At 43.8% G+C, this 14,388-nt stretch overlaps 1 protein-coding gene across 1 annotated transcript; it reads right to left on the bottom strand.

The window, feature by feature from the left end:
• Positions 1-302: 302 nt before the first annotated feature.
• On the bottom strand, positions 303-12,431 carry LOC127927492 (G-protein coupled bile acid receptor 1-like). Its single transcript, XM_052513967.1, has 2 exons — positions 12,191-12,431; positions 303-1,799 (listed from the first exon to the last, which is right to left on the bottom strand). Exon 2 carries the CDS (start codon positions 1,690-1,692, stop codon positions 619-621), a length of 1,074 nt encoding a protein of 357 aa, XP_052369927.1. The 5' UTR covers positions 1,693-1,799; positions 12,191-12,431; the 3' UTR covers positions 303-618.
• Between the last annotated feature and the right edge of the window lie 1,957 nt (positions 12,432-14,388).

Here is a 14,388-nt window from a genome sequence, read left to right as displayed (position 1 = left end):
GTGTGAGAGAGAGAGAAAGATAGGTAGAGGGAGGGAGGGAGGGAGGGAGGGAGGGAGGGAGCGAGAGAGAAAGAGAGAAAGAGAGAGAGCGAGCCAGAAAGAGAGAGTGAGGAGATGAGATGCTGTAGTGATTGATGGAGTAGTCAATTAGATCCATCTTAATTCGTCCCATCTGCTCTTTCATATCCAAATGAGACCAGTTCATCATCATAGAGGTCTCTGTTGATAATTCACAACATTATGTTTCTCTCTAATGGATTCAATCAACTTGAAAAATAGAAAGATTGGTGACTTCTACAGTGATTGTTTTGAATTTATTATGACTACCCAAGTAGTGTACACATGTATACTGATGGCTTTAAACATAACGGCCCCAATGGCAAGAGTCACACATGCTGTGACTATAAACTGACAGACATGGGAGAGGTGGGGCAACCCTACCAGTCCTGCACCTCGAATGGGGTCTTTCTGCTACTCCCTTACAGCTAGAGTCCACAGACTCAGGGCGCCACTGCCCTCATCCAGGAGGAGAGGATGTTTCATCATCCATATGCTATAATCCCCATTTATAATCCCACACGTCCATCCCCAAAGTGAGAGCAGCCCTGTCCTGGCTACTCAGGGAGCCATATCCTCAGAGTCCTGTCTCCTCCTCCATCTGTCTCGGAGTTTATGGAGGAGTTTCCTCACCGGGTCCGTGTACTGCCTGTTGGCCAGCCCCAGGACCAGCGGCATCACTGCCATGCTCCCGATCCCCGTGCACGACAGCACAATGTGTGTGGTGGAGTTCCCGCGCGTCTCCTTGCTGAGCAGAAACGCCACGCAGACATGTATGTAGATGATGTAGGGCACCCAGCAGGCCAGGAAGGTCAGCGACACGGCGGCCACGCACCGCGTGTAGCGGAGGTTGAGCCGCTGCTCCCGTTCTAAGGCCTGACCGCCGCCCCTGGTCGCCACGGAGCGGTGCAGCCGGCAGATATCCTTCATCTGGCCCCGGGTGATCCACAGCACACGTCCCGTCATGCCCGCGATGGACAGGATGGCAGGCGCCAGCAGCCCGTACACCTCGAGGTAGATGAAGGCGTTGGGGAAGACCCGTCTGTAAGAGCAGCACTCAGAGCCGACCGGTGCCGCTACCGCTGCCACCACGGTGGAACAGTTCACCGGCGCACCCGGCGCGCCCGTGTCGTTAAACGAGCAGCAGCCGTTCCACCCTGGGCCGGCCCGGTTGTTCCAGCCGAAGGCGGGCAGGGAGGCGTAGAGCAGTGGCGGCGCCCACACGGCGAGCAGCACCAGCGGGAAGTGGCGGTGAACCCAGAAGCTACTATAATGTAACGGACTCATGATGCACATGTACCTCTCATAATGAACTATCACCAGGTTAAACAGGAACGCCAGGAACAAGAAATTAGGAAAAATATGAACCAGGAGACAGGAGCTAAAACTCAGTGGACGGTTGAGTCCCATCCAGGGGATGAACGGCAGGGCCACGCCCGTACACAGGTCAGCCACTAGCAGGCTCAGGAAGAAGTAGTTTGGGGTGTTGTAGAGCTGACGGTTACAGGAGATGCCCAGGATGATGACCAGGTTGGCCAGGATGATGGCGGTGGACAGGGGCACGGTGATGGCGTAGATGAGACGTGCCTCCGACAGCAGCGGCTGCACAGCAGAGTCATTGGCCAGGTCATCCATGGCTGCGGTTGCGGTGGTTGTGTTCCTCCACAGTTGTCCTTAGTGTGCCAGACCTTTGCCCCCACTGCTACGGAGACTTCCACAGCTCCCATTAAACTGCAGGAAGCCTGGGTGAAGACAGACAGACAGAATACAGTGAGACCAGAGGTCATGGAGCATGATATATTCAGAGCTCAAAAACAAACTGCCAGTTAGTCGATCTGGATAAGAATGTTGGCTAAATGACCGACATATAAATGTAAACGCAAACTGCTCTCTGGTCTAGAGACCATATGAAGCTGTAAACCCAGTTTGTCAAGAAGACAGGCTTGGACCCCTGAAATAGCCTCTGTCTCTAGCATCAACTATCAATGGTATTAATTGATCAACAAATCAGGCAGAACAGATTCCCAGCAGTACATCAGGGCTTGAGGGTCTGTAATTGAATAACCCTAGTTTTTTGGTTAAATGGCCTATTTAGGTAAAACACAGTGTCTTCGTGGTCTGTCTCTCCACTTGTAGATAGATGTACGTAGATGTTATCTCTCTTTTTTTTAAAATATTTTATTTTTGCATTTTCCAATTAAGAACATTCAAAACAAAAGTGAAAAGATATTAGACAACGATAGGACAAAGTGACAGTAACAGACGAACGTGACAAAAATAAATTATAATTATAGTTATGTAAACAAACATACAATAAAAAAATAAATAACGAGACATTGGATCACCTGCCGTAGGCTACATAATATACATTACGTGTGAAACATTGTGAGGATTATATATAGATTCAATCAATGAGATGTGGGGGAGATTCTCCATATAGTCAATAAAAAAATGCCAAATTCTGTAAAATGTCTTTAACTTATTCCTCAAGCAGTAAGTGATTTTCTCCAAAGGGATACAACTATTAACTTCCGATAGCCACATTGCAACTGGCAGGGAGGAATCCAATTTCCATTTCAAGGCAATACATTTCTTGGCAATCGCTAGCAATATTTCTGTTAGCTTTATAGTATGGCTTTGCCTAAGATTGGTGTTAGTAAAGTTACCCAGTAGACAGACCTCCGGGTCTAAAGGGAATGCAACCCCGTGAATTGAAGATATGGTATCGCATACCCCCTGCCAGAAACCGTGTAGTTTTGAACACTGCCAAGTGGAATGGAGGAATGTTCCTTCATCTGAGCCACATCTAAAACATAGGGAGGAGATATCTGGGTTGAACCTGTGCAGTCTAGATGGGGTGATATAGAGCTGATGGAGGAAATTAAACTGGATCAGTCTGTATCTGGAGTTCAATGCGGATGTAACACCATCCCTGCATAGGTCACTCCATAGATCCTCATCAAGATCAATACCCAGATCTCTCTCCCATCTAAGTCAGGGTTTATCTAGCCCAGGCAGTGTTAGTCCTGACATAAGAGCATTGTAAACACGGGAAATGGTCTTGAACAGTGGTTGGTCTGCATGGCAGAGTTGTTCAATAGGTGACATCTTAGGTAGGTTCCATTGTCCCTTGAGAGTCACCCTAATAAAGTTTCGTAGTTGTAGGTAGCTAAAGAAGTCCCTGTTAGGCAAGTGGTATTTCTGTTTCAGCTGATCAAAAGACATAAGAACTCCCTCCTCGTAACAATGTTCCAGAAGAGTGATCCCCTTATCAGACCATGGTCTAAAGTTACTATTCTGGAAAAACATAGGGATCAATCTATTGTTCCATAAAGGGGTTTTAGGGGAAAGGAATCCCCCTCGTCCGAACAGCTCATGCAGTTTGCATCATGCCAGGACAGAATGTATGATTAAAGGGTTGTCTGTGATGGTTTTTATAGATTTTCTGTCCCATTTGTAAAACAAATCTGCCCCAGTGTCATCATTTACCTCAAGATTTTCAATGTTCAACCATGAGGGAGAGGGACCATTGTCAAACCTCTGAGCCAGAAACCTAGACTGTGCAGCCCAGTAGTACATTATAAAATTGGGGAGGTTTAAGCCCCCTTGACTGTAATCAAGGGTCAGTTTATCCAGGCCAACCCTGGGGGTTTTGCCGTGCCAGATAAACCGTCTGGTCAGCTTGTCGAGAGAGGAAAAAAATGCTGCGGAAACAGGGATAGGGAGAGATTGAAACAGATATAGAAACCTGGGAAGGACATTCATTTTAATTATATTGATTCTACCCAGTAGAGTGAGAGGTAAGTCCATCCATTTACAAAGGTCAACCTCCACCTTTTGCAACAAACTGGCCAGATTGAGTTTATAGAGGTTGTTCAGATTACCATCCACCATTATGCCCAAATATGTGAAGCCCATAGGTGACCATCTAAAAGGAAACTTGTGCTTGATGGTATGATGGTCAAAGACAGACAACGGTAAGATTTTGCTTTTATCAAGATTGACCTTATATCCAGAGAAAGAACTATAACACTGTAGTAGGATCTGCAAGTGAGAGAGGGAGTGTTCTGGGTTTGTTAGGAATAAGATAAGGTCATCCGCAAAGAGTGATAATTTATGGGTATGGGGGCCCACCTCAAAGCCATGTATGTCAGGGCACGTTCTAATAGCCTCGGCCAACGGTTCGATGGCGAGGGCAAAGAGGTGGGGGCTAATTGGGCAACCTTGTCTGTTCCCCCTATAAAGAGGGAAAGAGGAGGAAGTAATCCCATTGGTAGCAATCCTAGCTTTAGGAGATTTGTAGAGTGATTTTATCAAATTTACAAACACGGTACCTAAACCGAACTTTTCCAAGACGCGAAAGAGGTATGGCCATTCAACCCTATCAAAGGCCTTTTCAGCGTCGAGGGAGACTGCGACACCAGGTATTTTGTTTTTGTTAGCAAGGTGAATTATATCAAAGAACCTTCTGAGATTATTGGAGGACAATCTATTAATTATGAAGCTCTGGGTTGACCAACAGGGGAAGACATGACTCCAGTCTCTTAGATAGCATTTTGGTGACCAGTTCACAATCTGTGTTAAGGAGAGAGATTGGTCTATAGGAGGCGCACTTTAGCGGGTTTTTCCCTTTCTTGTGGATTACAGTAATCACTGCTTGAGAGAAGGACTCTGGAAAGCAGTTGTCTTCTCTGGATTTTTTAAGTACCTCCATAAGGTAGGGGACCAACAGCTCCCTAAATTCTTTATAGAACTCTGGAGGGAAGCCATCCTCCCCAGGAGATTTATTAGAAGGTAAGGATTTAATGGCCTCCAACAATTCAGGGACTGAGAAGTGTTCACTCAGGCGCTCGCTGTCTTCCCCTGACAGGCATGGGAGGTTGAGAGTGGAGAGAAAGGAGTCTATCTCTGATAGATCATCGCTTGATTGGGAAGTGTAGAGGTCTTCATAGTATTTCTTAAAAGTATTATTAATTTTAGTAGGGTCGAAAGATATCTCTTTAGTGAGAGTTTCTATGGCATTAATTGTCCTCTTACTTTCCACTGCTTTCAGTTGCCATGCCAATACTTTGTGAGCTTTCTCTCCAAGCTCATAATAACGCTGTTTTGATTTAGTGATGGCCCTCTCAGCTTGATATGTGTTCAGAATATTATATTTAAGTTTTTTATTTACCAAAAGCCTGTATAGATCTTTAGTCGGACCTCTTTGGTAGGTTTTCTCTAGCTCGGAGATTTCAGATTCAAGAGCACTCATTTCCGCACAGTGTTTTTTCTTCAGCCCTTTAGTATAGGAAATCATCTGTCCCCTCAGGTAGGCCTTCAATGTGTCCCAAAGAATGAAGCTGTCAGGAGCAGAGGGTTTGTTTGTCAAAGTAAAAATATTGATCTGCTCTTTGATGAATGCACAAAATTCAGGTTGCTTTAGAAGTGTAGAATTTAGTCTCCATCTATATGCTCCATTTACCTTGGTAGGAATGGAGATTGATAATACCAGAGGAGAATGGTCACTAAGCAATCTGGGGAGATACTCGACATCTAACACTCTATGAAACAGTTGTGTCGAAAGTAAAAAGTTATCTATGCGTGTGTGTGTCTTGTGTGGGTGTGAATAAAAAGAGTAGTCCCTATCCTGTGGGTGCAACTGTCTCCAGATGTCTAGTAAATTGAGATCTTTCATGAATGACATGGTGAGCTTGCCGGCTTTGGTAAGAAGTGAGGGTTTATCAGAAGACCTATCAAGAACTGTATCTAAGCAAAAATTAAAATCTCCTCCAACCAGTAGCCATCCTGGTGGTGCTTGAGCAACCTGAAGGAAGACATTCTGAATAAACATATGGTCATCGTAGTTAGGAGCATAAATATTCAATAGGGTCCAAGACTCTGAAAACATATGCCCCTGCACCAAAACAAACCTGCCAGAGAGATCAGAGATGGTGTTGTTGACGCAGAAGGGGATGTGTCTACTTATCAAAATTGCAGTTCCTCTTGCTTTGGAGTTAAAAGAGGATGCAAAAACTTGTCCTACCCATTCCCTCTTCAATTTCTTGTGTTCACTGGCTGTAAGATGTGTTTCTTGTAAAAACACAATGTCAGCCTTTAATTTCTTAAGGTATGTATAGACTCTTTTCCTTTTAATCGGGCTGTTAAGACCTTTTACGTTGAATGTGACATATTTTAGTGGATTAAGCATAGGTTGGGTTTCAAATGTGTAACTGAATAGAAATCTATCATATGCAGATAATTAGGAAATGTTTCAACTTTGGTTTGAGCACAAAAGTGACTTGTGTGTCTCTTTAGGAAGGAAACAATAAACATAGAAAAAAGGAAGAAAAAAATAATAATAAAAATCCCACCCACCCCGATTGTCAGACTAGAACAACAGTCCCAACAATCAAACATGAATACACTTGTAGAGATACGTTGCTGCTCGCTTTCCATCTTGCTCTTACTAGCTAAACCTTGGCGTAAACTAAAACCTGCGAGCTCTCTAAATTGAATTACAAACATTGTGAATAGATATTTATGGCTGAATATTTACTGCCCACGGTAAGGGCTGCTTGAGTCTCTTTACGAAAGATTAACATAAATGAGGGGGAAAGCAGTGGGCATAAACCCACTTGTTGCTTCGCCCAGTAGATATGGACTAAACCAAAATATACTCTCCTGTAAATGTAATAGAACTCACCCCGGGAAGATACGGTTAGTTGAAAATGTACAAATCAATTAGAGTGACCGGGAGATACCAGCAGTTCAATCCGGATAAGAGAAAACAAACAAACTGCATTTTATCCCCCAGAGAGACCGTCCTGGCTCAGACTCAGACGTTGCTCAGTTCTTTGAGAAAAGTGTGCACTTCTCCCGGTGTGTTGAAGAGATGGCTTCGGCCTTTGTACTGAACTTTCATCCGCACAGGGTGGATGAGGTAGCCGGTAATGTTCTTCTCCTTCAGTGCTTTGGCGGCAGGTCTGAACTGCTTGCGGCGTCTGGCGAGGTCCGCGCTCATATCCGGGAAAAGGCTGACCCTCTTCCCATCGATGGCGATGTCCCCTTTGGCTCTTGCGAGTTGCAGTATCTTCTCTCTGTCTTGGAAACGGAGGAACCTGATCAGGACGGCTCGTGGGGGCTCATCTGGCCGGGGTTTCGGCGCTGATGTTCTGTGGGCGCGTTCGATTTCCAGCGGCTTGGTGAAGTTGGTTATGTCTAGGACCTCCGGGATCCATTGAGTGAAGAAACGGACTGGGTCACGGCCCTCGCTGTCCTCTTTCAATCCCACCACACGGATATTACTACGTCTACTCTGGTTCTCCATCTGATCTACTTTGTTTTTGAGGTAGGCATTGTCCTTTTGCAGTTGTGTCAAGACCTGGTCATGTCTAGCGATGGTATCTTCAACTGTGCTAATGCGCAGCTCTGCCTCAGTCGTTCTCAAAAGGAGATCATTCATGGAGGATTTCAGGTCGTCAATGGAAGAATGGAGTTCAGACGATTTCATATCGATTTTCAGAGAAAGACCTCTGTTACCATCCTGAATTTCCCGGAGGAGAGTAGCCAGCATGTCGGCAGGCTCGCAAGAGGCTGCTGAGAGCAACAGTCTGGAACTGTCGTCTGAGTTATGAGGGCTAATGCTAATCTTGCTAGCTGTAGCGTTATCGTTATCTTGGGAATCAACAACGTTTTGGTCGTCCTTCTTGCCTCTCGGTCGGAGGTCCATGGCTCTTTGGGAAGGTAAGTACTTGACAATTTATCAGCCGATGTTAGAATATTGTTTCAACGTTGTTATTTAGGTAAAAATAGAATAACTTTGAAGAGCTTGGTTTGTCAACGTCTGCTCAGCTCCGCGGCATCACGTGTCTCCCAGATGTTATCTCTTTAAACACAATTACAACAGTCATCATGGCCGCAGGATTGCCGTTTCCTCTCCATTGCCCCAGCGTAAGAGAGAGGAATGTTTAAAAGACGAGTGTCTTTGTTTTCTTCCTGCAGACTGCTGCGGTTCACGTAGATTGATCCCAAAGGAAATGTAATATCAAGCATTTGGTCTGAATAGGCAGGAAGAGAGAAGGACAACAACTGGGGGGAGTTGACAAAATGAAAGCCCAATATTACTGTATATGCTATACATTTCTATCTGAATGTTTTGATAGAAATATAATGGATATATTCTATATGACAAGCAATTGCATATAATCTTTCTAAATGTATTTGTTTCGTAAGCTTGCACACTTCACTCTTAGAAAGAAATGTACTGTCTAGAACCTAAAAGGGTTATTGGACTGTCCTCATAGGCAAACCCTTTGAAGAACCCTTTTGCTTCCAGGTAGAACCCCTTTGAGTTCCAGGTAAGACCCTTTCCACAGAGGGTTCTACATGGAACCAAAAAGGGTTCTCCCTGGAACCAAAAAGGGTTTTCCTATGAGGACAACCAAAGAACCCTTTTGGAACCCTTTTTTCCAAGAGTGTACTGAACAGACCCCATCAGGTCAGACTCTGTGATTAGTTATCAAACACCTTCTTTAGGCTTCTGTCATTTCTGGACCCAGCTGGCTGAGGGTCCAGTATCTAGACAAGCACAACTAATGCAGGGTTGTAGAAAGTGACACCACACTGGAAAAAGCCTAGACACATTTCTATGTGAGATACATTGTCTCACATACAGTAACACCCTCATGTACAAATGTAGGATTTTAATTTGATCACGCATTTGTAGCTGAGAATTTTCTTGCAAACCTGTAGTGTATTCAAGGTTTTAAAAGGCTTCTAAAGTATGTAATTTCCACTTTAAAATGCCAGACTTGATTTGAACAGATGGCTCTCTAAAAATACCACGTATGCAGCTAAAGTGAAGGACTAAATTCAAACGTTAGCCTCAGAAAACTCCACCACGATTGCTGAAGGATTAAATTGAAGCCTTAGCGGGGAGACAATTTCATTTGTAGCTCATTTATGAGCTGAATGGCCCGGCTGCTATGGTGAAAACAGTGGTTGAAGCCTTAGTGGGGAGACAACTTCATTTATAGCTCATTTATGAGCTGAATGGCCCGGCTGCTATGGTGAAAACAGTGGTTGAAGCCTTAGTGGGGAGACAACTTCATTTGTACCTCATTTATGAGCTGAATGGCCCGGCTGCTATGGTGAAAACAGTGGTTGAAGCTTTAGCAGGGAGACAACTTCATTTATAGTGGTTGAAGCTTTAGCAGGGAGACAACTTCATTTATAGCTCATTTATGAGTTGAATGGCCCCGTTGTTATGGTGAAAACAGTGGTTGAAGCCTTAGTGGGGAGACAACTTCATTTGTACCTCATTTATGAGCTGAATGGCCCGGCTGCTATTGTGAAAACAGTGGTTGAAGCCTTAGCAGGGAGACAACTTCATTTATAGCTCATTTATGAGCTGAATGGCCCGGCTGCTATGGTGAAAACAGTGGTTGAAGCCTTAGCATGGAGACAACTTCATTTATAGCTCATTTATGAGCTGAATGGCCCGGCTGCTATGGTGAAAACAGTGGTTGAAGCCTTAGCATGGAGACAACTTCATTTATAGCTCATTTATGAGCTGAATGGCCCGGCTGCTATGGTGAAAACAGTGGTTGAAGCCTTAGTGGGGAGACAACTTCATTTATAGCTCATTTATGAGCTGAATGGCCCGGCTGCTATGGTGAAAACAGTGGTTGAAGCCTTAGCAGGGAGACAACTTCATTTGTAGCTCATTTATGAGCTGAATGGCCTGGCTGCTATGGTGAAAACAGTGGTTGAAGCCTTAGCATGGAGACAACTTCATTTGTAGCTCATTTATGAGCTGAATGGCCCGGCTGCTATGGTGAAAACAGTGGTTGAAGCCTTAGCAGGGAGACAACTTCATTTGTAGCTCATTTATGAGCTGAATGGCCCGTTGCTATGGTGAAAACAGTGGTTGAAGAACCGTTGCTTTTCCATTGTTGTTTTTTTCGTTGCACTTGCATTCAGTAGCATCTATGAATCATATTGTGCACGGGTGGTTTCTAATGTTGTGAGATTCTCGCCAGTGTTTACAGAACAACTGGTTCTGAGAGATCAGGAGCTGCAATTGTAACGTTAAGCAACTGTAACAAAATGGATGACTGCAGTGTAGCCACTATGGTGTGTTTATGAATTGCTAAGGCATAATAATATGAGTGTGTATTCTTGTTTTTAAAATGTAGCTCTGTACCTGTCTATTAATGCTATGTATTGTCATTTGATGTAGTTCTGTACCTGTCTATTAATGCTATGTATTGTCATTTGATGTAGTTCTGTACCTGTCTATTAATGCTATGTATTGTCATTTGATGTAGCTCTGTACCTGTCTATTAATGCTATGTATTGTCATTTGATGTAGTTCTGTACCTGTCTATTAATGCTATGTATTGTCATTTGATGTAGCTCTGTACCTGTCTATTAATGCTATGTATTGTCATTTGATGTAGTTCTGTACCTGTCTATTAATGCTATGTATTGTCATTTGATGTAGTTCTGTACCTGTCTATTAATGCTATGTATTGTCATTTGATGTAGTTCTGTCCTTCAGCTGTAATTGTCTGTTGGTGTTCTGTATTATGTCATATTTTATGTTTTGTGTTGAACCCCAGGAAGAGGAGCTGCAGCTTTGGCTGTAGCTAACATGGACCCAAATAAAATACTAACAAAAAACGTACTAACCTCTACAATTATTGTCCACATAATTCACATTTCCTGTTGCTGCAGGAATATCCTCCTGCTGTAGAAAATTGGCTCAGATTAAGATCCTACATCTGCAGCCCTACTTTACGAGTTGAAGCTGTTCTTAATGATGTGCTGTATGTAATGTGCCTAAAGGTAATAAACCAACATGCCAGAATATATGTTGATTCCCGGGACCACCTGGGAACACGCATGACTCCAAGTCGCTTTGGATAAAAGCATCTGCTTAATGGCATATACTATGATCATTACTACTAGTCACTTTAATAACGCCCCTTTAAGAATGTTTACATATCTCGCATTACTCATCTCATATGTAGAAACGGTATCCTTCACTATCTATTCTTTACTATCTATTGCATCTTAGCCTCTCTGTCACTGCTCATCCATATATTTTATACGTACATATTCTCATCCCTTTACTTTACTAGATTGTGTGTATTAGGTTTTGTTGTGGAATTGTTAGATATTAGCTGTTAGATACTGCTACACTGTCGGATGTAGAAGCATTTCACTACACTCACAATAACATCTGCATGTGTATGTGACCAATACAATTTGATTTGTACAAAGCCAACCTTTTGACTCCTTTGCTTAGAGGATCAAGTAAAAAACTGCTTTAGAACAGACTCCATGCAGTTTGACAGTAGCGTGGTAACAGATGTCCTTGTAAGAGACAGTGGGTTAATGGACTAAAGCATAACGTGTACTCCCTTGTCAACCCTATACAAAAGGGTTAAATGAATGGCTTCCATTCTTTCAAAATGGAGTGTTAATTTAGATCAGGGATGGGCAACTCCAGTCCTCGGGGGCCTGATAGGTGTCACACTTTTGCCCCAGCCCCATCTAACACACCTGACTCCAATAATCAACTAATCATGATCTTCAGTTTAGAATTCAATTAGTTTAAATCAGCTGTGTTTACTAGGGATGTGGATAAAGTGTGACACTACTCCAAGCCCTGAGGACTGGAGTTGCCCAGCCCTGAATAAAATGGTAGGTTAGAGAGGAGTGTTTCTTAATCCTGGTCCTGTGGATCCAAAGGAGTGCACATTTTAGTGTTTGCCTTAGCAATAACACACCTGATTAAAATCATCAAAGCTCGATGATGAGTTGATCATTTGAATCAGGTGTGTAGTGCTAAAACAGGACCAGGATTACAAAACACTGGGTTATAGCCGGATGTAACTGTGTTTCTCCTATTAGAAAATCCTCCTATAACAAAATACTCATTTACTTTTGACCATTTTACAGTAAAAATGGAAAATGTACATTTTCATTTTATAGTCATTTGATAATTATAATTAAGGTTTAGTCAAGTCTACTTCTAACTGAGCTCCAACTCCTCAGAGGTTGAAGAACCCTAAATGCTCATGTGATTCATATGTCTTGATTCATATGTACATTAGAAGAAAATGGTGTTGAAAACAAGGCTCACCTTTGTAGGACAAGAGATTCAGTCGTCGGTTCCCTGTGAAGGAGAAACGCCGTATCATCGTTTGATTAGAGAACAGGTGTATGCCACAGACAGGTATTGCTTATATCAACAACCTGTAGATCCCAAATAACACCCTTTCTCCTCTGTGACCTTCCACACTCTCTAAATCACTTGCCACACTACACACACTCCCTGTGGTGAATCTAGCCAACGCTACAGAGAACTGTCCTGCTGCCCCTCAGAAAGCCCTTGTGGTGAGGCAGAGAGGAGCTGAGTGCAGGGGCTTCCTAACAGATGCTGGGTCTTAAAGGGGAAGTACACTCAGAGAGGGGAAGTGGGAGCACTGCCTGTAAGCAGTGAGTTGCTGTCAGAGTCAGGTGCCACAACAGAGCTAAAGGGAGTATTCACGTTATACATTTGGGAAATGTGTGGACTGCGGATGTGTTTATGAAATGATGCCTTATTGGCCATCTTAAATGAAGAAATTACTGGCCATTATGAATGAAGATCACGTGATGAACTACATGTCTACAACGATCCTCTTCGGTATGTTCCTTTTCCACCGGACCCCAACGCAAGCACACATTCCTTACTTCTCAATACACAACCCCAGATGCTCCTGTATCCAACACAACATTCCTATGAATGTATGTCCTTTGCAAACATTTACACCTAATGGTATATACAGTATATTAATCCATAGAGCTGGTCAAATAAGCGTCATCTTTAAACATCTCTGTAGTTGGACGGCCCGGCTTCCAGTCTGCCAGTTATGCTGTATAAACACAGACTCCCTCAGCAATAGTTTGGACTTGGCAATGAGACGGATTGGTCCGTAGCACTGGGGGGCCGTAGCTTCCAATGTGATAATGCTTTTAAACACAACTCTTCTCCAAATCCTGCTAGCTCACGAGACATTGTGCAGGGACGACACACAATACAAACATGCACAAGCACACACACATAACACAATATGGAGGGTTATCAGTCAGTTGAAAGAGGAAGATGACAGAGAACTCAGACATAAACCAAAAGGCTCCCTCACTTTTAGGATTTCTGTCTTCTAGGAAATACAAGAGCAAAACACTAAAATAGTAGAAATGATTCTCCTTTTATCTAGTTCTCTAGAAACTTCTCTAAATAATATGGTTCTCCAAAGCTATCAGCCACAACTCTCCCCATATCTCCCAGGAATCAAGGTGTTCTCAGTCCACTGACTTAGTAAAGGGTAATAAACATGCTGTAATAATAAATGTGTTGACTTTCACGTGTAGTATAACCACCTCTTTCTCACTGTATCGGTTTGCTACAGTAGCCTATACCCTCTTTGTGGTCGACCCCTATTGAATTCCACTAACTACCTCTAACAGGCTGTAAATCCTTAGAGACAGGCTGGTGCTAAATCCCTGGGCAGCTCCTTTTGTGATAAACACACACACACACACACATTAACCTTTGAGGCCAAAAACACTAACGTTAGCAGTGGCACTGCGACAGACAAACATAGAATCCTCATACCGCTCAAAGACCAATTACACTCATCGCAGGTGTTACTTTTACCAGGTCGCCAGGACAGCTCCAACCTACCCCAGCCATGCCCATAAGCTAAGGTAACGTTGAGAGGATGTTGTGTGAACGTTTGTATGTTTGTAGCAAAAGGGGTCTCTTAGTTGTGTGACTGACATGAAATATGAAGGTCATGTCACACTGGGTATTTAAAGCACATTGGCACACGGCGCGTGCAGGTGCACTCAGAATGAGTGTGTCAACAGCATCACAGTTGGGCTGGTTTGAGATATCCAGATGTAGGAAATAAGCGCTTGGGCACACTGTCCTGGGAGACCGTTGTTTTGTTTCCCCTCTGATGGAGATGAGAAACGGAGGTGTGGAAGAGGGGGAATAGAGAAAGGACAGGAGGAACGTGATGGATGGAATAGAGAAAAGAAAGCAGGTGACTGGTAAAAGGAGCGATTGGGGAGGAGGAGGGCTATGGATGGAATGGAGTGATGGAAGGAGGAGGGCTATGGATGGAATGGAGTGATGGAAGGAGGAGGGCTATGGATGGAATGGAGTGATGGGAGGAGGGCTATGGATGGAATGGAGTGATGGGAGGAGGAGGGCTATGGATGGAATGGAGGGATGGAAGGAGGAGGGCTATGGATGGAATGGAGGGATGGAAGGAATGGAAGGAGGAGGCT

The sequence above is a fragment of the Oncorhynchus keta genome, unplaced genomic scaffold (assembly GCF_023373465.1).
Source record: "Oncorhynchus keta strain PuntledgeMale-10-30-2019 unplaced genomic scaffold, Oket_V2 Un_scaffold_14384_pilon_pilon, whole genome shotgun sequence".
NCBI classification, from domain to species: Eukaryota; Metazoa; Chordata; class Actinopteri; order Salmoniformes; family Salmonidae; genus Oncorhynchus; species Oncorhynchus keta.
The sequence above is the reverse complement of the archived record's forward strand: the minus strand, read 5'-3'. Positions and strand labels throughout refer to the sequence as shown.